The 25,064-nt window shown below is 36.7% G+C and overlaps 1 protein-coding gene and 1 long non-coding RNA gene across 2 annotated transcripts in view; one reads left to right on the forward strand and one right to left on the reverse strand.

Annotated features, from left to right (window-relative positions):
• Window positions 1-3,121: 3,121 nt before the first annotated feature.
• On the forward strand, window positions 3,122-9,089 carry LOC141371052 (uncharacterized). The gene is made up of 2 exons (XR_012375668.1): window positions 3,122-3,187; window positions 8,694-9,089. It is a non-coding gene; the product is annotated as an uncharacterized lncRNA (long non-coding RNA).
• A 3,642-nt stretch (window positions 9,090-12,731) lies between these two features.
• RRP15 (ribosomal RNA processing 15 homolog) overlaps window positions 12,732-25,064 on the reverse strand; it is a 40,133-nt gene continuing 27,800 nt past the window's right edge. Inside the window, exon 5 of the mRNA XM_025892250.2 lies at window positions 12,732-14,209. Coding sequence (XP_025748035.1) covers window positions 14,057-14,209 — 153 coding nt within the window. The 3' untranslated portion in view covers window positions 12,732-14,056. The remainder of the gene's footprint in view (window positions 14,210-25,064) is intronic.

The following is a 25,064-nucleotide window of genomic DNA, read 5'->3' on the forward strand; positions in this document are numbered from 1 at the left end:
GAACCACGTGTTTGCCTTCAACAAAGTGACGTGCTAGGATTACAGTCAGAAGTCCTCTCGTTTACTTAGACCACGAGCTCTCCCTGAACCGTTGAGGGGGTGTGGAAATGAGGACGGCTGTGGGGAAGGGAGGGACGAGGTGGAGTGTGCGCCCTGACAACAGTGATTTATGATATTTACTTTATATAGTCATTTTGGACCTGTCTGTTGAAGGACAAGCTATCAAGCCTCCCGTTTTTACTTAGTGTGGCTCACTCACAGCCTCCCAAACTGAATCACTTGCTTTAGAAAGTCTTCCTTCTGTATTGTACACACACACACACACACACACACACACACTCATGTGAATGGGCATCACACAGTTTACTGAGGATACCCCCAGCCCTGACACATGCTTCCAATCTAAGATTCACTTCCCACCTTTTTAGTGGAATCATTTTCTGAGATCCCATAACACTATGCTATACCTCTATCCTGAAGCTTATCTTACTACGGTTTGTTGTTTACAGTCTAGTCCCCCATTTGACTGTGAACAGATGAAAACATGAAAACAGGGCTCAATCTTTTTTATCTAGAGAATGAAGTACATTTACTTGTTTCACTGTTTGAATGAATGAATACCTTCTTAATTTGCTGCATATGCCACTTCTTCATATGGCTTTCTCTTCCTCAGCTTCTTCCCTAGTTAGACATTAGCAACCAACTTCATTCTTTCCATAGCATACATCCAGGAAGCTGGAATTTTAAAGTGATGTCTACTGTTATGCACTACACATTACTTGACATTTTCTATTTCAACCTAGTCTCAATTAGATGAGTCCAAGAATGATTCTTGCCACTGTTCACTTTTCCCTTTGTCTTTTATTTTACCTTCTGTTACTCAAAGTCAACATTTTCATTTCATCATGACTATGGCCATACTGACTAGAAAGATGATTTAAAGTGGAAATTCTGTTGAGTTTCCCCCAAAACTCAAAGCCTCTCTGTTATTCCCTAGTTCAGATGTTTCTTTTCCATAGTATGTGGTAGAGCTGCATTTTATAGTCAGGATCCATTGCCTGTGGACTTCTAAGATGCCGTGTGTAAACTGGTACGAGAACATGTCTGATAAATATGGATTCCATAGTGAAGTAAATTTGGGAGATAATGGGTCCCTATTGCTTCTTATAGATCTACAATTCCCATCATCATGTTAAAAGCTCTGAAAATCTTGCAGGAAAAAAAACAAACTGTTCAGCTCTTTTAACCTAGCATATTCTGAACTCCCCTTGAACATGGAGTTCTTTACCTATTAGGGCACATTGGAAAGCTCTGAAATAAAGAGATTGATCCAATCCACTTCTGAAAGTTATGTATAAATCAGCATTAGCAGTTTCCTTTCCTTGAGGCCACTTTCAAATTGAAGTGGCTTGAAAAGAGTTGGATAACCAGCTGCCATGCTAACGGCCAATGCAAAATATAATCAAAGAGGAGCTCCTGTGGGGCTAGCTTTCCTCCAGACTCATCGAGCTGCTATCCTTTTAGTTCAGTTTGACAACTGCAAAAAACCAGCTCTACACCAAGGGGGCAAAGTGAATATTCGTATACCTGAGGCAATTCTAAAATGTAGAGGACTTGCAAACTAGAGCTAGTGACTGAAGATGCTGCCTTGGAGTATGGCTGGTTACCTCCATCATGATACTCTGCTGAGGTCATAGGTTCAGCCTCCCCGCAAACCAGGGAGATTACCTTCCTGGTATAGACACCAATTTACCTGGGAGGTTAGAGTATGTATAGATTAGCCAAAGTCCACCTACATCACTTTGAGGAAAACAATGTAAGCAATAAATTCTTCTGATAACCCTTCCCAACATAAACATACACACTTACGTCCGTAATACTTAGTTTGTTGAGCACTTACTGCTAACTTAACAACCCCTTAGACCCCCTGGCCTATTCATAAGAGACTACTTCTAATTTCCCCAAAGCCCAGGAAACTAGGGCAAGGGAGTGGGTGGTGAAATGTGGCATGGGCAAGTATAGTAACTCAGGGCCAGCAGAAGTGGAGTCCCTTTCTACCTCTCAGGTAGGAACCCTCTGAAGATGTAAACAGGTGAAGACTATAAGAGATGCTTCCACAAATGGATCCTTTCTTCTATTAAACTCTCCTGGAGACTTTTGGAGCCTTTTCATCTCTATATTCAAGAAGTAAATATTCACTAAATTTATTGAGATCTTATGTGGGAAGGACTTCAGACAGTCTTCATGGTAAAAGGGTATTTAACTCATATAGATCATCTTGATTACCTTGAAAAGGTATTTAACCTATATAAACCATCTGGATTACCTCAAGGAGGCAGAGAGAGCATAGTGGTTAAAGAACAGGCTCCAGAGTCAAGTTTTCTTGGGTTCAAATTTCGGTCACTTTCTGGTTTTGTGATCCTGGCCAACACTCAGATACTATGTTAGTTTCTTCATCTGTGAAAAGGGGACAACACATAGTACCAACAAGATTACTGAGTACGGAATTACACAAGTCACACAAAACACTTTCAACACACCTGGCATTTAGTATGTGCTCATTAAATGTTACCCACCCTTTTTATATCCTCTCATTTCTTCATTTTTGTCAGAGACTGTGTAATAAAACACATGTGGTCTCTACTCTTTCTCAGATATAAATAGAATGAAAAAGCTAGGGAAGATGCTAATAAGACTTTGCTTCATGGTTATGCCTCCTAGCAGTTTTGGTAAGTACATTCCCATTCAGTTATTTTAAACAGTCTGGTATTTTGCTCCCATGAATTGTAGGAAGACAGGACAAGAATATATCCTTCTGGTGAACAGAACTCTAAACGACAGAAGCCCAGTTAAGTAGAAAGAATTATTAAGGTCTCTTATTATTTAACACCCTAAAACGGACTTCTTTGTTTTCCAGATCAGAGAGGCAGAGGGTGCGGCCGTTTCAACCACTAGCCCTGCTCTGCTGATTAGTGGGTCTATTCACTTAAGTAATGTGGAATTCCTACAAGATGTTAAACAAATGTCTGATACCGAAACTACTCATCCCTGTCCAGGGTTTTACCCTGTGGATCCTAGGCAAGAGTTTATGATGTAGTAGGTCCTTCCTGACTAAAGAAAGAATAACTTCATTTGCAACAACCTTGAAAGCTTCCTGCAAGGGCTTCAGGCATCAGAAAACCAGGAGGTAGGGAAAAGAAATCTATAGAACTAGTGACACTTGCTAAATACAAAATAACGCTTTAATGTGAAAATATATCAAAGCCTTTTAGGTTCTTCTAATTTTATATTTGATGCAATTCAAAAACACTCTTTGGTCTATAAAAAAATTTGTCTCATGTTCTGTTATGTATTTCTGTAGCTAAACAAACTTCTGCTCTCAGAATAATGAAATGGAAAGGTTAGTGATTTCCCCATGAAAAATAATCCAATTACTAACTCCACTTTGTATCTGTAGGTTAATCTAAGACAGAAGTGATAAGGAGGGGACAATAGGCAGGAAGGAGAAAGCTTAAAGAGAAGATCAGGGGTGGTAAGAGATAAAGGGATCAACTCAAGAGATAAGGACTAGAGAAAAACAGCACGGCAGAGATAAACTCACACTTTAATGGTACTCCGCAGGAACATTTGTCTTACCCTTTGGAATTATGATTAGCGGATGGATTACTGCTTGTGGCTTTTGGGCACTTACATCTCTACCCATCACTACTTTTCTGCTCTGAGAGTTCCAACGGGAGGAAGTCTTTCTTTGGGAGGCAGTCTCTCCGTGGCCTGGGCTTTGTCAGCCCCAGGGTCTACTGAAATCTGGTTTCTTGCCTCTGGTGAAAGTCATCCACTAAAATAGCATTTAGTGACTGATATAAATAAATGAACATATGGGGACAGTTGTCATAGAGTATAAAATGGATACATGCTTCATCAAACGCTCATGTTGATAAAGAGAAGCCAGCAGCATCTTCCTCAGTCCTGGCCCTGACAGCGTCTCTACCACCTCCCCTTACCCCAGCACCTCAGCAGTCCAGACACACTGCACAAAGCAAGAAGCCAGAATTAGGCTGCTGGGGAGAAAAGCAGAGAGAGAAATATTTCAACAAAGTAAAAATACAAATAAAAGATGAGTAGGGAAAAAGAGAAGGCAAATGATAAAGACATGATTATGTGCCCATAATTTAAAAAAATGACTATCACAATGTAAGGTGAAATTTTCATTTTTTAAGATATGTATTCTTTGAATGAATTTGTCATCATCTTGGTGAGTATCATTGTGGGAGAATCTGAATGTGCACATTTTCATTAGCAAAGTTACCAACCTCTATTTCAAACCTTCTTGCCTTTCTGTGGCCTCAATTATCCTGCAATTAAAGAATGAAAATGAAACAAAACCAAAAGAGGATAGTAATTGCACATTAAAAGAAGAGCTGAATGTAGCTTTTTATGTTAGAAGGAAAAACTAGTAAAAAAATATTTTAAAAAGCAAAGTATACTTAATATTTTAAAAAGCAAAGTTAATATGGGTGGTTTATAACCTATACAACTGGAGACTCACAGCTACAAACTTTTCCTGATGTTTGAGTCTTAGAAAAGTAAGCTCTTACAACTAGGGTGACTGTATAATTTATCACACCAACCTGAGCACTTTCAAGACTGAAGAGGATGATATTCGTAAATACATTATAAGACAGAAGGGGTAAACTGGGACTGTCCCAGATAGTCACCCTATTTTGAAATGAAACAACTTTAAAATCTGAATTGGTTAATGTCAGACATTCACCTGTTCTTGGTTACCATAGTGATATATTTTGCATATTTCCAAGCCTTTTTTTCCCTTTGTGCTTCAGATTCTAATAATCACCATCAGAGCTAAAATTTGAAAATGCTTCCTTATACAGCTTTAGCATTGATATAAACATGCATCACCCGAAAACTGAAGCCTTTAAGAGGCACTTGGTCAAGATTCTTTTGAGCTCCATGAAAGCCAGTCTCTCACACGGAAAGGAAGAAGACAAAATATATTAATAATAGGGATTAACAAGCATTTCATATATTCTGTGCACAAATTCGTTTTTAAATTTTGGAAAATGAACAATTGATAAGAGAATTTCAAAAGTAAAGATAAATTCTGTCTTCTCATTTTAGTATACAGAAAAAAAGAATGTCATCTGGTGCTTATGGGTTACCTAACACTGACATTTTTTACATGTTGACCTTCCCTGCTTAATAAACAGTAATGGCTTCACAAAACTAGAACTTAACTCAATTGAAAGGTTGTTTTCCTGTTAACTTGAAAGTTGTTGTGATCCAAATTCCTACAATTTCTGCTTTATCCTTAGATTATTTCAGTTATACACATGTGCCCCTTTACAAAGGCAGTATCTTTACAGTTTCTATCAATGGCAGGCTATTTACCATAAACCAATGAAATAAATTTTAAAAATGGGTGTGTGCTATGACCCAAGAAGGACTTCAACAATACACAAACAGGACTTTGGTTGTTTGGTCAGTACAGATAAGATTTGGGGTTTTGCTTCTTTTAGAGATCTTTGTCTTTTTTTTTTTTTTGAGATCTTTGTCTTTTTATGTTAATTAAGGTTATTAAACAACAGACAATGACAAAGTCAACCTAGTTATTTGAACAGTTGTAAAAATTAAATCTAATCAATGCCACGTTGTATTGATTCAGACTAGGCACTCATCTGGTTGAAGGGAAAAAAAAAATTCTACCAGTCAGCTAATTCAATGATAGCCTAAGTCATGCCACCTAGAGGAGAGCAGTGGTATTTCGCACAACTTCCTATTTGGAGAAAACCAACAGGCTCAATTTTCTCTATTTTCATCACAGCTTAATAAACAATCATACAATTATCATTTTGGTGTAAAAATCTTTTTAAAAACTAATCAAGTGTCACCTCAAGAGTATTTCTTTCCCATTGATCTGTTGTTTAATTTCCAGAGGAAAAGCACTATATAACAGAAACTACTGCACAAGAAAATGAAAGCTACAATTTGATGTATTGAAAATGTATATTTTTCAGGAAAGATCCTACGTCAGTAACAATGAAACTTCCATAATTCTAGTTATCTCCTAGCCAATAACATCCTAAGCTAAAATCTCGTCTTCCTGTGTAAAGCATAATTTAAATATCTAAATTAATAGCAAAAATGTCAGCACTTACATTTTTATGAATCATCAAAATGTCATTAAATAATAAACAGAAGCATATGGGCAATATATCGTATCCTGGTCATGAAAGGAGCAACAGAGTTGTGTTCTAAGAGACAAAACTATGGGATCCCACTCCAGTAGTAACACAGTTCCATTTCTGCAGAATCCAGATAATTAAAACATTTTCATTACCAGACCTATTCAAGACCTAAAATAAACTCTCCAACGGTACATGGTATTATAAACAGACAGAGGCAACCAAAATGAAGCCTGGGAAGACATGCTGCTTGAAACTCTAACTTGCCATTGCCAAGGTTTTCACTTTTTGTTACACATTGTCTCCTCTACCTTCCCCTGGCCCTAGGTTTATGTCCTAAGTAAATGAAACTGAAAAATAGAACATGTCCATTTATTTTTCCAGAGCAAAGTTCAATTTCTAGAATCTCATTTTCTTTTTTTTTTTTTTTTTTAGAATCTCATTTTTGTAAGACATTAATACCACCTAAACTTAGGGAATTACTGTTGTGTATAGCAGCTCTGTTGATTCAAGCTTGGACCTGACTGTATTAGCTGTGTGACCTCGGCAAGTTATTGAATCTACTACCTGTTCCCCCAACTGTTTATTGGGGACAATAACAGCACCTACTTTATGGGGTTATAGGAAGACTGTGTGAGCTAAGGGCATTATAAAAACAAATAGTACCTGGCATATAATAATTACTGTATAAATGTTTGTTGTTATTATTACTTGTTCTGTTTCAATCTAAACTTGAATGATGGATGGGACCTATCAAAATAAGATGGTTGAGCATGAAAAGGTAATATTTTAAAAATAAATCAAGGAAATAGAGATACTCATTTCAAAATAAATTTCTATTAATCAAGAGACACAAAGTGACACAAGGGGGAAAGAATCCAATTTTTCATGTTCAATGTTCAAAGCAAGGTAACTATTAAAATTTAAAAAGGAAAAAGTGGGGCGCACCTGGGTGGCTCAGTCGGTTAAGCGTCTGCCTTTGGCTCAGGTCACAACCCCAGCCTGGGATCATGGAGCCCCGCGTCAGGCTCTCTGCTCAGCGGGGAGCCTGCTTCTCCCTCTCCCTCTGCCTCTGCCTATGGCTCCACTTGTGCCCTCTGTCAAATAAATAAATAAAATATTTTAAAAAGTAAGTTAAAAGTAGGATTCTAGCAAACAGGACTCTTGATATAGTTACCTCTGCACTTCTCCATATCAACCCTTAAGAGTGTCCTAGGTAAGACAGTATTTAGAGTCTGAGTTCTGGAACAGTCTACGTAGGCAAAAAATGTTTTAATATCTCATTAAATGTCAGGATCTTTTTACTCAGTGTGAGACTAGTCTTGCAAACTGTCAAAATTACCTTCTTTAATAAAGAATGTGTTCTTATATTCATCTAATGAATTTTTGGCATTTAAAAAACTTATCCTATCCATGGTTATAATCTTACCTTTTAACTTAACATTATTGACACGTGTTTTCATGGGTCTTCACAGCCATCATTTCTAAACGGCAGCAGCAAAGTAGGAGTACCAAAGTTTATGTAAATGTTCTCTTATCACTGAAGTTGTAGGTTGTCCAAAATCTCTTGCCATTAAAAACAATGCTATAATATAATACCGTTCACCCAGCATTTTTGTAATCAGTCTTTTCCTGAGGAGGGTTTCCAGAAGTAGGGTTACTGCGTCTCAATATGTATCTACTATCTGCAGACTGTAAACTTTTGTGGGGAGGCACTGTGCTAGGTAGACCTTGTGGATATATTATTCAAATTCTTATTATTTGAACAAGTGTATGCCTATGCCAGATTTATATGCCAGTGATAAACAATTTCACCTATCACCAAGTGTATTTGGGAGTCCGTGGAAGAACCAAAATATGGCAGTTGTGGGTCCCACAATCGAGTTATTCCTAGTGTTTATAGAGAAGGATAATATCACCTTGAATCTTTTTAACTATGAGCTTTCATATTTATAATACATTTAAGAGAGCCCAGTGTTATTGTACAAAGACAAATACTATGTAGAAACACCCCTGATGTTCTGCTTGGTAATTCGCAGTATTTCAGGGTGACTGCTGCGTCTGGATGCCTTGCTGATGTTTTGAGAGCTGATGTCAATCTATTGTTTATGTCCATTCCATGGGAGGGGATACATTTTTACCTCAGATTGAAGTCTGGTTCTGCAAGCGCAAAAAGGCAACTGTCTAGTAGCCTGAGGGTGAATCGACAGCTGCAAGGCCACCCACGCGTTAAGGACACGGCTCTCAGCTGTCTCTCCACTCAGAGCCCCAGTTGGTCCTGACCCCATACAAATTTGGTGTTCTTGCTTTGATGTTTATGAACCGATTGCATTCAAATGCAGGATAATGATTCAGGGGTTAGAGAAACTGTTATTTATACAAATGTGGTTAACACCTCATCATTTTAAACTGGCTGTGCTAATAATGCTCATTGTGCTCTTTGTTTTTTTTTTTCTTTTTGCCCAAATCTGCAATCTACATTTGCTCTGGCAGGATGTCGAGTGTGTGTTGGAATAGACTGGAACGCTGGACAACTCTAGAGGCCTGCGACTGAAGGCACTTCTTCAGGGAACCTTCTAGCGTACATGGTGTCTGGTGTCTGTGGGTCTGGCAGTTCTCCAGGTGTCCTTGCTCACGTACCATAAATCTATTCTTTCAGGGAATCAATAAGACTTAAAGTTGGATGTATTTGTTCTGAAAGCTGCAGATGATTACACTAAAAAAATGAAATGCTATTTGTTATTCTGGCCTCACATTTAAGGACCATAATTACCTGAGGAAATAATGTAATTACAAAGCAACTTAATGTATCTTCTTCAAAATACAAATAGTGAAAAAGAGAAATTGACAATGACTTAATCAATAAAATTACACCAATATTTGTACATACTTAAATTGTATCCATAAAAGCTTATCACAAGAACTCACAGACATGATTTCAAAGTTTACTGATATATTATCAGACTAAATATATGCTAACTTTATTCTCTTCACAGTTAGACAGACCACCACTGGCCACGTGTAGCTTTTAAAATTTAAAGTATAAAATTAAATAAAATTTAAAACTCTGTTCCTTTGTATCACTAGCCACATTTGAAATATTCGGGAGCCACTTGTGCTACCACATTGGACAGTGGAGATACAATGTATCCAGCAACACAATCCTATTGGACAGTACTGACTTGGACACTGAAATTATAAGGAATTATGCTCACTCCTTTAACACACATCTTTGCTTACATCCTTGGTTGTAAATGCTGCTCACAAAGAGCATTTAACAGAAAGCTCAATACGTACCCCAGCAATTGGAGGGAGGGGGAAAAAAGAGGGAAGAGGTGAGCAGTGCTGGACTAGTTATTCTTGACAAAATAACACATGTTCTGTAACTGTCTCTGAGGATACCTCTTCTGAGCACAAAAGGTTCATCATACATCTAGATAAAAAGCCTGAAACTGTAACTCCCTGAAATTATGCTTAGTAGCCTGGATGAAAAACATTCATGTGGTTCTCTAAGCTAGAAAGCACTCTTCAGAAAATCTAAAATTATTTAAAAAGCATTAGAAGATACCTTCCATCTATTAAATTCTGATTGGATTCATTACAATTTAGTATTTTGTTAAACGTCAATCATGGTTCTAAATGTCTTATCATGGACTTCAAAGACCATCTTACTTCCAAATCTGTTCACAGGTCTTCCTGATTAATACATTTAGTCAAGTTTCAGAAAAGTTGCCCTGGTGAAAAAGTTCACCAGGCCTAGCTTTGCTGCAATAGTCCCTAAGATTCAGCTATCCAGCTGGCCAAAATTCAGACCCCTGTTTCCTTGCCCTGCAAATATCTGCAGGGCTTAACAGTCTCTACCCGTCACTAACATACCGAACAGACACAACCGGCACATTAATCCTAAGAGATGAATTTAAGGAAAGAGCAGAATGAATTCTGCTTCCTTCACTTCACTAATTTTAATTAAAGAAACAATGGTAGTTATTTCATCTCTAAGTTGAAAATGTACAACGTGCTATTTTACACACTGCTATAGACTGAGTATGTGTCTTCCCTAATTCATACCTTAAAGCCCTAATCCCCAATGTGATGGAATCTGCAAGTGGAGCCCTCTGGAAGGTAATTAGGTCACGAGGGTGGAGCCCTCATGAACGGGATTAGTGCCCTTATGAGAGAGACCGAGGAAAGATGATCTCTCTCCTCCCCAAGCGGAGACACAGCGAAGAAGTCAGCTGTCTGCAAACCAGACAGAAGGCTCTCACCAGACATCAAATCTGCTGGCACCTCAATGGTGGGACTTATCATCCTACAGAACTACGAGAAAAGTTTGTTGTTTTAGCCACCCAGTCTACGATATTCTGGTATAGCAACCTAGGCTAAGGCGGACAGATTGTAGACACAGATACATACATGCTTTTCTTAAGAAATTACAAAGGTCCAAAAATATATCTACTAATTTTTTAAATGTTTATTTTATTATTTTTTAAAGATTTATTTATTTGAGAGGGAAACAGAGAGTCTCCCGAGCAGGCCCTGCACTGAGCGTGGAGCCCAACACGGGGCTCGATCCCACAACACTAAGATCACAACCTGAGCCAAAACCAAGAGTCAGACACTCCACCAACTACACCACCCAGGTGCCTCTCAGATGTTTATTTTAAAAGTGAAATTCATGTTGCACAAACACATCAACATACTAAACACAATAGTCATTAAAAAGCCTGAAGAAATAAAACTTCCATCTCATTTCACTTATGACTCTTTTCAGCACATAAATTTATTAAAATCTATGACAAAAATAACAAAAAATAAGTAAAGATAAATAGGGAGCAAAAAAAATTATCCAAAGTTTGCCAAAGTATTGCCTTATTTATTTGACCTCCTTTCTCTTCCATAGAAATACTTACACTCTTTGGGGATTCCGTTACAGGAATTTTCTTAGGCCTTACAAATTCTTTAACTCCTTAGCAGCACGATTTATATCTTCAGTTTGTCTATGTTTCTGTTCACACTTCGAACTTGGGAAGTCTCGGCTATTATATGTTTAGGTAGGATACCTTCAGGCATCTATGGACTGCAATCAAATGGCTTTGCAATGAAGTACTGTATTCTCACTGCCAGAAGACCAGTACAGGAGGCAGGAATAGTTGGTGGCCACTGAATATTAAGTCTATTCATAGATGCAAAACACAATGATCAAGAGCCCTAAGAGGTTTCCCAGAATATAAACATTCCCTTTTCACTCCCTTGTAAAACACACAAAATATTTTAAAGAACTTGGGACTTACCCTCAAATAAACCTTCCGGAACCTCCTCCTGAGTCATTTTCAGCTCTGAGTACTGAAGGTGAGCCTTCAGACCATTCCATCTAAAGGGCTTCCACGGTATGCTTTTCAATGAGTAGGATAATACTTGATCTATGTAGAATTCTAAGTAACTTGAAAATAAATTCAGTACTCCAGCTCCAAGCTAAAGTGCTAAACTACTAAGATGATTCTAAGTGTTTTTAGCCTAAAACAGATATTAAATTTGACTCTGAGAGATCAATGCCTAGAAACAATTAATAACCAATCCTAAACTATGCTAACTACTGAGAACACTCACCACAGCCATCTAAATATCCAGATAAGGGGACAGAATAATACCTAGTTACGAGTTACCGTTTCCCATAATCTTTCTAAACAAATAAAAATAACCTTTTTATTATTATATTACTCTAACTAGTTAACAAAAATAAAAACCAAATATTGTTATATTGAGATAAAGCAGGGAGGATCTAGAAATGTGGTTCTTTTTCTTGTCTCTCCTTAACTCAAAGACAATGTAGGAAGACAGAATAGATGCAGATTTACCTGACTGATGTGAGAAGAATTTAAATGCTGTAGGTAAAATACTTAGGGCAGAGGTGACAGAGCTAGAATATTTAAAACATTCATCTCAAGATATATATTTAGTTTCTAAAATAATAGGCTCATCCTTGGATTTATATTAATATGTGATGGCATTTTGCCTACACAGTATATAGCTAAGATGCAATAGTAATACATATAAAACATCCCACTTTTATGATAGAAATTATTTCATGTACTTTGAATATGCTTTATAGTGTTCTAACATAAAGGATAAAAGTTTTTCTTATACTACCAACACATCTTTATTTTGGAATAAAATAATTTCTGAAAGAAGAAAATCTGCTTAAGTTCTCTTATTTTCAGTTGAAAATTTTTGCCCAATTTTTCTAAATTAAACCAAAAACTATGTGAGTTTATGTTTCAAAAACATTTTAGTAAATAAAAAGTTATTTACCCATTTCTATCATCCAAATGTACTATTCAGAAGAATTCTACAAAGCTTTAACATGATCCAGAATAAGATTAAGAGCAAAAAAGAAGTATAATCTTTAATTCTGGGGAGAAAAAAGTTTTTAACTGCTCAAAGAACTTTTTTTCAAAATTATGTATGTGTTCAGTTATAATGAAATATTCACCTGTGTTAAGTTATATCATGAGAGTTAGCACTCTTATTAACTGAAGGAGTACTTGTTCACATTTATTTATATTACCCTGACAAAATGGTAGTTCTATAATAAAACACCAAAGTTCAAAAGTTGGGATAAATACAAAAATGCATCACTTGATATCTTAGGTGTACATCTTCCTTTATGATAACAAATACCAGGTCATGGATTAATTTAACCTTGGATATGTAATACTTGTAACACTCAAATGGGTTTGAAAATATAAACATCTCTGCTTCAGCCTAAGTTTGAGGGGAGGATGCAAGTATGTGCAAATTAGTAGAAGGGAATGACTTTTATTATGGAAAGGTGGGAAAAGGAATGGATCCCTTTTTTAAAAGGAACAGATCACATTTATTAAACAATTCCTTTATAAACTTTAGATCTTAGACCTAGTCGCAAAGAAATTTTGGAATTATATTCAACAGTCTTATTTCTTTTTGTTTAACATCTAGATCCTAAGTCACCCAATTTAATCATCTTTAAGGGAACAATAAGGAACCAAAGCTACAAACAGATAGGAGTATTCTGATGCAGACTACCTGCAGTCTAACTACCATTTCACTGGCCAGTCAAACCATAAAAGAGAATTGAAGCTAACTCAAATATTAAGGAAAAGCTGGGGGAGGGGGAGAGCCGAAAACATGTCAAATATGCTTTCTAAGAAATTATGCCTCACTGCATAAGTTAAACATGAAAATTTCCACCTCAGTATATTTCTCATACAAAAATAACCTAACACTTATATATGTTTTAGCATATAAAAGGACATAATAGAAAAGTAGAGATTTGGTGTGTTTCTCAAATCTTATTTACCAGGAGTTCTAAAAATGAAATTATCACCCTGAATCAGAAATACTATCACTTTAAATTTCACTACATAGGTTTCCCAATAGCTCACCAAAACAAATACCAAAAATTCCCCTCACAAAAGCACAAACACACAGGACCAGTAAGTTGGAAAGCTGAAAAATATTAACTTCAAGGAGTTCACTTTAATTATGAAAAGCACTGCATTTCTAGAAACTGGTGATACCGAAACAAAATACCAATATCCATGACCAATATGTAAACTTATAATGATCCAGGCAAAATATGCATCTCGCTGGTTAAGCAGAAATACTTCTTTTTACAAATGTTTGAGAAACAATGCTTAAAATTATACAAGGTTTGAGAAACCTAAATTAACAAAGTTTTCATGAGAAGAGAAAAAACCAAAGTTGGTAATAGTAAAAGGCTTTTGGCTTTCTTACAAAATGATAGCTTCACAGCCACAGAACTTTGAAAGCACAAAGTATTTTTCTAGGAAAAACAGAATGATTGTGTGCTGTCTCCTCTACAGTCTTTGCGCATCCGAGTCGCTCCCAGACCCTGGCTCCCCGTTACCCGCACCATCACTTTCTCTGTCCCAGTCTTTCATGGACGCTCCCATCATGAAATCATCACGTAAGACTGTCCATCCAGGGCCCTCTTCTGACTTCATTTCAGTCTGAGGACAATTACAGAAAGAAACATCAAAAGGCAATTTAATCATAAGGAAATAAAAAAGCCCAAGCTACAAAACAAACTTATCAACACTTAGTTTCATAAAAGGAATGAAAACAAGGCAAGTCACAGTTTAATTTATACACTATGATATAGGCACAAATATGTATTAGGGCTATATGTTAATAAACTACTTTTAACCCCATGAAAGAATCATGGAAGCAAAAAAAAAAAAAAAAAATTTTTTTTTGGCAGGGGGAGGGAATATAGTAAAATCTAGGTTTGCTATCAATTTTTAAAATCTGGAAATCAATACAGACTTAAATATAACGTTTAGTGATGATTTATTAGAAAAATTCTGGCAAATTATTTTAAAACAAATAAATATTTAACAAAGGCTTATCACACAAAAAAGAGAAAAGGAAACTAACTTGGTACTGCGCTAGGTTTTTATAGATGTTATCTCATTTAACATTTGATAAAAATGTGAACCAAATGTTATTTAGGTTATGATCTCACTGCCTGACCTAATCATGTAATCAAAAGACTAATCACATGCTAAAATGATAAATAACTGAAGGAGGCAATAAACATACCAGGTAGTCAATTCATTTTGCTTATCTATTGGATTTACATAAAACTATATGACGGCCTAAGAATTACAGCCTTGCATTTCATGGTACAACAGCACCACCTTGTGGTATGAAGTATTACAGTATATGCAGAACTCCTAAGCTCCAGGATTTCTTTCCTTCATTCCACAAATAGGAGAACTGTGCATCAAGCACTGTTCTTCGTGTTGGAAATGCATTCATGAACAAAACAAAGTCCCTGTCTTCCTGGAGCTAACAGTCTATGCCTTCCTATTTATATCATTCATAAAATACAATGTTGGAAAACTCTCCCTAATTATACAAGAACCCATGATATTTGGCTAGAAAAGTGTTATCTTTATGGGAACTATTAACCATATAAAAAGCAATTTTAAAGAGAAAAGATATTAAAGACATTTTCTAGGTTACAAGAGATTATTTATCTAATTCTGCTGACGGTACCTTTTATTTAAAAAAAAAAAAAAAACATAGCCCTGAAACAGTCACTCCATTTAGAAAAAAAAGGACACTAGTACAAAACAGAAAAAAATATCCTATTGGATTATCCCTGTCTTCCTGGGATCAAAGAATCAAGCAAAGCATGTACCTAAATAGAATCTAAAGATTGGAGAGTATATAAATGTGAGCAAAGATTTCAGAATTGACTTAAGTCAAACAGCACGCTTTGTACTATAATTTAACCAACGTGAAGAAAGAAAAAATATCTGTGTTAGTTAAAAACCAAAAGTAAAACAATTGCAAAGCTTCTCATCAGCCACACTGATACGGGAGTAAGCAAGTAAGAAGGCAATTTATAACTCTCCTCATGGAGTATGCTAACACCTTCTCATCCCTCATTTCTACAATATCAAACCTACCTTCCTAAAACTATTCTTGCTTCTGTTAGATTTAGTTACATAACTTGATAAAAGGCTATTTTCTTTGATTCAACTCAAGTTTTCTTTGCCAGTCTCCTCATCTTAAGAGAAAGAGCTGTTCCCTTGAAGAGAACCACTTAGATGCAACAATCAAAACACCTCTCCTGCCAAATTAATCAAAGTTTTCAAGTAAATTCTAAAAAGTGTATGCTTCCTGGTATAGCCATATGCAAGTTACTGACTAGTAAAGCCTTAACCCTGACATTAACGTTTGTGTTTACAAATGAATATGCACAATCTCAGTGGTAAGCTTCCATGTTCAGACAGCTGCACCCAACGCGCTATCAACGTGCCGCCAACCGCGAGAAGGCAGATCTCTCATGCCTGAGCTCAATGCAGACGGTTTCCACATGAGAGCACATCCTGACAGCACGCTTCTGCGGGACTCTCAGTTACTCCTCTACTAGGCAGCACCATAAAAGCTGTTAGTACCAAAAGAAAGGAGGGAGGGAGGAAGGGCAGAATAGGGACAAAGCCTTCAACAGATAGTGCAGAAAGAAAGAAAAGATCCATAGTGGACCAAAGGAAATGACTCATTAATTAAAATGTTGAGACCAACTGCCCGGCACGCTTGTCTTGAAAGATAATTACGATGTTTACATGTTTAGTATTTCAGGCAAAGAGAAGCATCTCTCAACAGTCTGATTTGAAGAATAACAATGAAGTAAAGCTTTGTTGGGGGATTTTGGTGGTACCATTTTTGTTTTTTCAGCAATCGACTGTATCAGTAATTTTCCAAGTGTGGTCCCCAGACCAGCAGCGCTAGCGTCAGTATCACTTGTTAGAAAATGAAAATCTCAGGCCCCATTCCAGACCGCCTAAATCAGAAACGCTGGGGGCTAGAGGCCAACAATCTCTTTTAATAAGCCTTCCAGTGCTTCTGATACTGGCCGCCGTCTGAGAACCACCAGTCTATAAAAGAACAAATATTTCTTAGTGAGTTTCATTCACCGCTACAAGACCAAGTACACATTATGGCTGAGAGAGGAAAGATTTTAGATTCTGGAAATCCAATGTTAAGACACCTCACGGGATGTTTTATAAATTGCCATCATCCAAGCTCTCACATTACAGTGGTATTTTTTTTAATTTTTTAAAATTTTATTATGTCATGTTAATCACCATACATTACATCATTAGTTTTGGATGTAGCGTTCCATGATTCATTGTTTGTGCATAACACCCAGTGCTCCATGCAGAACGTGCCCTCTTTCATACCCATCACCAGGCTAACCCATCCCCCTACCCCCCTCCCCTCTAGAACCCTCAGTTTGTTTCTCGGAGTCCATCGTCTCTCATGGTTCATCTCCCTCTCCGAATTCCCCCCCTTCATTTCTTCCTTCCTACTATCTTCTTTTTTTTTTAAACATAAAATGTATTATTTGTCTCAGAGGTACAGGTCTGTGATTCATCAGTCTTGCACAATTCACAGTGCTCACCATAGCACATACCCTCCCCAATGTCTGTCACCCAGGCACCCCATCCCTCCCACCCCCCACCACTCCAGCAACCCTCAGTTTGTTTCCTGAGATTAAGATACGGTGGGATTTTTATACTGTGAAGGAACAATATGGAGATAAAAAAAACAAACAATAGAAAACTTAGTATAAACAAGTATGGGTTAATGTACTTTAAAAACAGGTATTTTTTTATAATATTTGTCCTGATGGCAGCTCAAGAAAAACTCTGTTTTAAAGGCAACAGGATGACCCTTTACTTTCTATGCCTACACTTGCTAAAGAAATACACAGCCAAGAAAAAAGGTTGGGGGGAAGGGGGAGAGTCCACGTAAGATGGCAGTTTGAACACAAACAACTAGTCTTGCTCAACTGCAAAACTCAATAAAACAACAGAAAAGTGACTTATTATTTTAAAGATATAATCCACAAGGAAAAGATCCAACAGCAACAGTCACTAGAAGAGATTGTCTTGGCAAACCCGAGAAAGCTGACTCCTAAGACTGCAACTGTCAAGCTGTAACCAACCCAATTTACATGGCAGAATCTTCAAGAAACCAACCAACAAACCAAACCCCCAGGAACTAGCATTCACTGGGTACTTTTGGAAGTGAGGGTAGGAATAGAAGGATCAAAATAAAGAGAAATGGGTGAACCTTATGTTGAGAAACAATCAGATCTCTGGATCCCCTTCCCCATTCCACACTAGCTGGGTGGAAGACTGTGAAGGCTTAAGCTCTGGAGAGGTAATGGGCTAAGCACCGATGAAGGCACCGGTATAGTACCAGAAACAGAAGATTAAGTTATACCCCCTCCATCCCCCCGCCCCGATAATGAGTCCCCACCCTCTTCTCACTTTGGGCTCCCAAAATGCTGGGAGGCAGACCTTTTCCTTCAGGCAGGAGATCAGGAATCCTCTAGAGAAAATCTGGCCAGTTGCTAATAAATAACCCACGGAGAGAAGGCTACACTAAAGCTCCTGTCACATGGACAACATCCACATGCTCACAACTTCACCGTCTCTTTGGGATTATTTGTTCTAAATCATGAACAGACAACTAAGGACTATCAGAAAGAAAAGAGAGAATAACAAACACAAAATTATATTAGAAATTATATATTAGAAAGCACCTTGTAGGAAAACCAAACTGTTCAAAGGGAAGAAAATTTAGGGGAAAATACCATTAATATTCTCAAAGAGTTAGGAGATTATAGTGCATCCACAAAACAAAAGCAGTTGCTATTTAAAAAGAAACATTAAGAGAATAACAAGGAGCTTGAAATTAAAAACATGATGGCAGAAAGAAAACATCAATACAAGGGTGAGAAGGTAAAGCTGAGGAAATCACCCAGAAAATAGAGTAAAAAGAAACAAGTGATGGAAAATAGAAGTAAGATAACTGGAGGACCAGTCCAGGAGGTTCAACATACAATAACAATTATGCAGAGAGAATGCAAATATGGAGGGGAGGAAAAGCAATGAAATACTTCAAGAAAATTTCCCAAAAGTAAAGGATACACACATCCAGAATAAAAAGAGCCCTCTTGAATGTCCAAAACACAAAAGAAAAACCGAGTCACATGAAGGACATTGTGTAAAATTTCGGAATAACAGGTACTAAAAGAATATCCTATAAGCTTTCAGAAATAGAACAAACAAGTCACATACTTAGAGATGATCAGGAATCAAAATAGATACAGATTTTCCTATGAGCAACCCTAGAAGCAAGAAAGCATGAGACCCATTCTTTCAAAATGCTGAAGAAAAATAATTTCCAGTTTAAAATTCAATACTCAGATACGCCATTATTCACGTCTGAGGACAGAACAGAGGTACTTTCATACATATAAGGTACCCAAAAGTTTACTTCTAATTAAGCCTATCTTGGGAAACTGCTAAGAATGTCCTCCACAAAAACGAAGAATAAACCAAGAAGAGAAAGACACAGGATAGACAGAGTAGGCAATCCAACACAGGAAAGAGAAGGGGACTTTCAGGGCGAGAGTAAATGGAGACTCCAGCATGGTAACTGAGCATCAGGCATATAGACATTCTGGAACATAGCACCATCGTTTTAACCTGAGAAAAACACTGGAAGATATGCTTTACCAAAACAGTGGGAGTAAACCAAGAAAGAAGAAATGAGATCCAGTAAATATGAAATCCAATCCAGGAGAAATTCCAAGGATCACAAAAAAATAGAAGTCCCAGGATGACAACCGTGAAGCAGCCCAAGAGAGCAATCAGCCCAGAAAAAGGAGAATGGGGGACTCTAGGAGAGAACATCTAAAAAATATAGTACCTGAGGTCATTTGATTTTGAAAAACTAAATAAACTAAGGAAGTTACATATGAAAATCAAGGCAATTATTAACTCAGGGAAAAACAAATAGAAAGGAAACAAGTTAAGAATACAGAGATGCATAAATGCCAATATAACCAGCTAAAGGAGTAAAAAGTGGTTATTCTGGGGTAGGAGCCATGAAGAATAGGCAGAATAAGGCAGAAAACTGTTTATTAATAATCCTTTTGGCAAAATCTGGCCTTTTAAACCACATGGATAAATAAAAACTAATTTAAATAGGGAAAAAGAGGACAGCAAGTAATGAGAAAACAAACTATTCCTTGATCGTTTCCACAAATTCTAAGTTTTGTAAGCCTCCTCTAAGATCTTCCCAAAAAAATCTCCCCCAAGATACCCTTCTGGTTTTATTAACTATGACTATTTCCCTTTCCAGTTTATTCAGATGAAAAAAATGTTAAAAACATGAATTATACTATGAAACTATTAGGTACCAGAGTTTACATAATACTGCCTTATTTCTAATTCTCTCAAGATTCCTAGCCAGAAAGCAACTGTCTTTCTCATCTTATAGAAGGAAACTAAGGCTCAAAGAAGTGAAGCAACTTACTCAACTTCAATTAATAAAGGGCTAAGTCAATACTCAAACCCAAATCCAGGATCCCAACGTCTAAGTTCTTTCCATAATATGATACTGCTCTAAAACTTAGGAAGAATACTATATACTACTACATCACCTGTTATAACCTATAAATTACACAGAATGAGTACTAAAATACACTGAAAATGCCTGATTATGTTTAAGATAATTTCTATAAAAGTCAGAACTTGGGGGGGGGGCCTGGGTGGCTCAGTCGGTTAAGTGTCTGCCTTCGGCTCAGGTCATGATTCTAGGGTCCTGGGCTCCCATATTGGGCTCCCTGCTCAGCAGGGAGTCTGCTTCTCCCTCTCCTTCTGCTCATGCTCTCTCTCTTTCTCTCAAATAAATAAATCTTAAAAATAAATAAATGTCAGAACTTGGGAAAAGTATATTAAACAACAGACTTACATAATATCAATTTACTGTATCTTTTCCATAAAGATGATTTATCATTAAGTATAAAAATTTTCTGAATACTTGGGCCATCCAAGTGGATCAGAAATTAATATAAGAAAAGGTGGATCAGAAATTAATATAAGAAAAGAAGAAGGCTGAGGGAAATTCCAAATGTGTCATTCAATGGAAACACTTGCCTAGGGTGATTCCTAAATAGATTTCATTACGTGTTAAAACATCGTGAGAATTACGATTTTTTGTTTTGCTTGTAAAATGGAGGTAGTGGTAATTTGATGCATTACTTTTATAAAAGGAATGAAAACCAACAGAGTTCTGGATTTGAATCACAGTTAACTATTGATTACAACACTGAAAATCAGAAAGTTCCGAGGTCCAGGTTTTGAAAGAAATTAAAGATACTTCCCTTAACCCTGGTATAGATATACTGCAAGATACAGTTAACCATACTGTACAGGTTAGGCACAGATATTTACCATCATCAGATGGAAGTTGTATTAACGTTAAGTATAGACTGGAATGATCAAAATTGAGCAGCTTGTGAAGCCTGTCAGTGTTGTTGCAAAGCAGTACTAATTCAATGACCTAAAGCAACCTACAAGATAACTCTCTGGGCCTACATCAACTGAAAAGTAGAACTGATTAAATGCAAAAACTTAATGAAAACCACATGATGCAAGGAAATAATATAGTCCCTACCCTCACTGGCCTGGTTTTATATAAATATTTAATCAAGATCATACAGAAGCAGTCTGTGTCAATTCTGAAGATGAAGACAACCCTTAAAAATGTTAATCAGCTTCCATTTCAAGGTTCAAACATACACTGGCAGCTATTGAAAAGAAAACTGAAAACAGAGTTTTGGAATTATTCATTAGTCTAATACCAAATAATTAAGAGCTTAACCTCATTTCAATTCTGAAGGGGAAAATTAAAGTCAAATCCTAAAACAATAAACAGTATAATCACATCTATATTTAGCGATCAGCAATAGTTGTGATTTCATTGCTTTCCCTAAGAACGTTCCAGTTTTCATTTTAATTTAGTTTCACCTAAATTAAAAAAGGTTCTTAACACACTGGCTAAATTCATCTTAATACCTTTATTGTTGCAAATTTTTTATAAAGCTATTTATAGTTGTAGTTAGTAATCTCCCCTCCAACTGATTAAAGCCTATCTGAAAGTTCTGCTGGAGAAATGAAGGACGTATGGGAAATCCCTTTATAAAAAGATTTATTCTGGTAGAAAGCAACAGAACTGAACTACAGCCCCATATTTTTAGAATTTGAATAAGAACATCCATGATTTTCTCATCATGCCAGACATTAAAGCATCCCACTAACCATAATGGATTGAAATTTTTTTATTTATTTTTGTTTGTTTGTTTGAAAGAGAAAGCAGAGAGAGCGAGACCACATGGGGGGTGGTAGATGTTTATCCTTTTCACCTTTCTGTAACTCTGTAGGAGTTTTTATACTTATTTATTTTTTAAAGATTTTACTTATTCATTTGAGAGAGAGCAAGAGAGAGAGCAGGAGCAGGGGGAGTGGCAGGCAGAGGCAGACCCCCCACTGAGCAGGGAGCCTGATGCGGGACTCCATCCCAGGATGCTGGGATCATGACCTGAGCCAAAAGCAGACACTTAACCAGTTGACCCACCAGGCACCCCATGGATTGAAAATTTATTCAGAAAGGGTTGAAATTTTCAATCTGGAATGTACAAGAGTACTAATGAAGAACGTACAGATTCAAGGTTATATGGAAGATCCCCTATCAGTACAAATTCAACTTTTCTCTGATTCTCAAAGGATTCTTAATAAGCAATTCCTAATTGTCTCGATCAATGTGTGCCTTCTTCATTTCTTCACACACTTGTTTTAGTTCGTTGTAACTGTTTTACTAGGACAGTATTCCAGGCAACAAGCCCATTTGGGCTTTGTTTTTGTTAACTATTGTATAGTATCCAGATTCCTGTACAGTTTACAAACTTAAATTAAGGGTAACTTGTAAGATCCAAACAAGCTAGAAAAGCATTTAGTATCCAAGGAAAAAAGATCAAGATGCTGAAATTCTGTCACCTTTAGTTATAGTCCAAGCACATGTTAAATGTAGAGAGTTCTCTAAGAAAACCTAATTCTGTGTAGCTTTCCAAGAATTCAGGCCTAACATTCCTAAAAAATATGCTTCTTTGATGGTTTTTTTTTTCATCTGCTGCACTATTTTTTGTTTTAATTTCAATGCTGCCCTGGATTTTACCATGTACCTAATACTTATGCCTTTGCTCAATGTGGATCTATCTGGTGGCTTCCATTCTAACTTGCTATCTATACATCTAAAGTCACAAAGTTAAGTTTGAGGAAACATTCAAGCAATCCAGATATTCCTCATTGTTTATAATCTCTTACGAATTGTTAATAAGTTAAAGTTGACTAAACTGCCTAAAAGACAAATGTAACACCTCAAGGAGCCTTTTGACACAAATGCTCTACATATTTTTAGGCTCAATTAGGCTTGAAACATTGAGAATACACTCTGCCAGTTGGACTCTTAAAGCGTATCTTTGTTCTTTTATCAACCTCGTTATATACTACACAGATGAGAATTTCAGACTTATAGACAAATTAGTAGAGCTGCGAATTCATCTAGAAAATAGACACTGATGTTTTAATATAAATTTGTTAAAAAGCTTAAGTGAGAAAACATATGTAAAAGTTCTCTGTAAAACTATGAAATGTTATATAAACAAAATTGTTATATCTAGTAAAAATATGCATACCATCAATCTACCTATGAAAATCAACAAAAGATTTAAAAATAAATGGATTGCCCTCACTAGAGCTCCCTGGAAAAATGGGTGAATCCAAGTCTGGGCCACAGAAAGTACAAGGTTCAGTCTGAAAGCTTGTATCCCAGAAAGCTAGAAAATACCCCAGGGAAAATGAGGTCATGTCAAAAGGGCACAAGAAGCTACTTTGCATTGGTTCCTGTCATCACGTTTGTGAATTTAACATCAAAAAAAAGCACAATGACTCTAAAATATTGAACAACTAGACATTCCTACATCCACGATATTAAACAAAGACAAAGACAAAAAGGTGGGGGTGGGCGGGGGGAATGTTCACTTGCCAGCACTGGGGATGACTGTTAAGCCAACTCCTTACTCTGGAAAGTAGTAATTAAAAGGAAAGGTACATTAACCCCCATCTTTTGGAACTTAAATTTAACCCTAGAAAAATGGAAAATAAACGAGAAAACCACCATTCTGTAAATTCCAATAACATTTAACTGGTTTAGGCAAGGATCATCAATTGATGATAAGAGGCAAAAGATAGATGAGGAAAGGTCTATTTGCTCCTTTCACATTATTCATCCCAGGAAATTACTTTCTAACTGTAGAGGGGAAAATGCACCTTTACTAAGGAAACATTTACTACCACTTTAATCAAATGAAAAACCTCCACCACTAACATGGGACCTTCTGATAATGTGTCTCCTGATGTGATAGCATACAAGTATTATACCTATGAAACAGTTTATGCCAAAAAAAGTTTAACCTAAATCCTAACCTTTCGTTCTAACTTTCCACTTACAGTAAAAGGGCACAGAGGAGCAAGTTGAAAGTCATGATGAAACAATCAGACAGATTCAGAACTGGACTCATTCTTCAAGACAACTGGTTTAGTTATAAACGAATCTTCGGAATTGTATGATATGTGAATTTTATCTCAATAAAGCTGTTTTAAAAAAAAGAATTTCCTGGACAGTATGGGTATTAGCACCTTCAAATCATCACCCCCAAACAAACAAAAACTAGATGGAGATGAAGACACGCAGACTGCTCTGTAAAACAAACACATGGACAAGTGTCAACAATTTTAGAACCTAGGTGATAGAAATACTGGTCTTTTGTACTTTCTTCCTGTTCCAAAATTCCTGTAAAGTAACTGGGGAAAAAAAAAACAAGGATTCTAAAGTTTTTATTAGGCAAGCATGATTAAATACAGGATGCATTTGATATACAATAAATTTTAATTAAGTCCTTGATAAAAGAATAGAAAGACAATTCTAACAGTGAACTTACAAAGAATCCCTTAAATGAATTTAATGAGTTTGTTTCATGATTCTGAAATGTTTGACTATGGTAATATTTTATCTTCCTTAACAGTTCTGAGAAATGAGATTCAAAAATTTATCAGTCTCCACACACCGCTATGCCTCCAATGAAGGGGCTGTGAGACCCAGGGAAACTCAGACTGCAAGCCAGCTCTCTCATCATTCTCCTTCGAGCCTCAGAGGGTGACACTGTGGCTCATTAGCCAGCCCCACCTCTTCTAGCTCACAGGTGAGAGAAGGGAAACCCAGTTTTCAGTTCTGCTTCTCATGAAGAATCTTTTTAAGTAGCAGGTCCAAATGGCTGATAGTGATTCTGGAGCAATGTGGGTTGGGTTTTAACCCAGATTCCATCAACTACTATCAATGTGACCTGGGGCAAGTCACTTAATATTTATGATTTGG

This window comes from Callorhinus ursinus, unplaced genomic scaffold (assembly GCF_003265705.2).
Source record: "Callorhinus ursinus isolate GAN/ISIS: 27379988/994484 unplaced genomic scaffold, GSC_fseal_2.0 scaffold54, whole genome shotgun sequence".
Taxonomy (NCBI): Eukaryota; Metazoa; Chordata; class Mammalia; order Carnivora; family Otariidae; genus Callorhinus; species Callorhinus ursinus.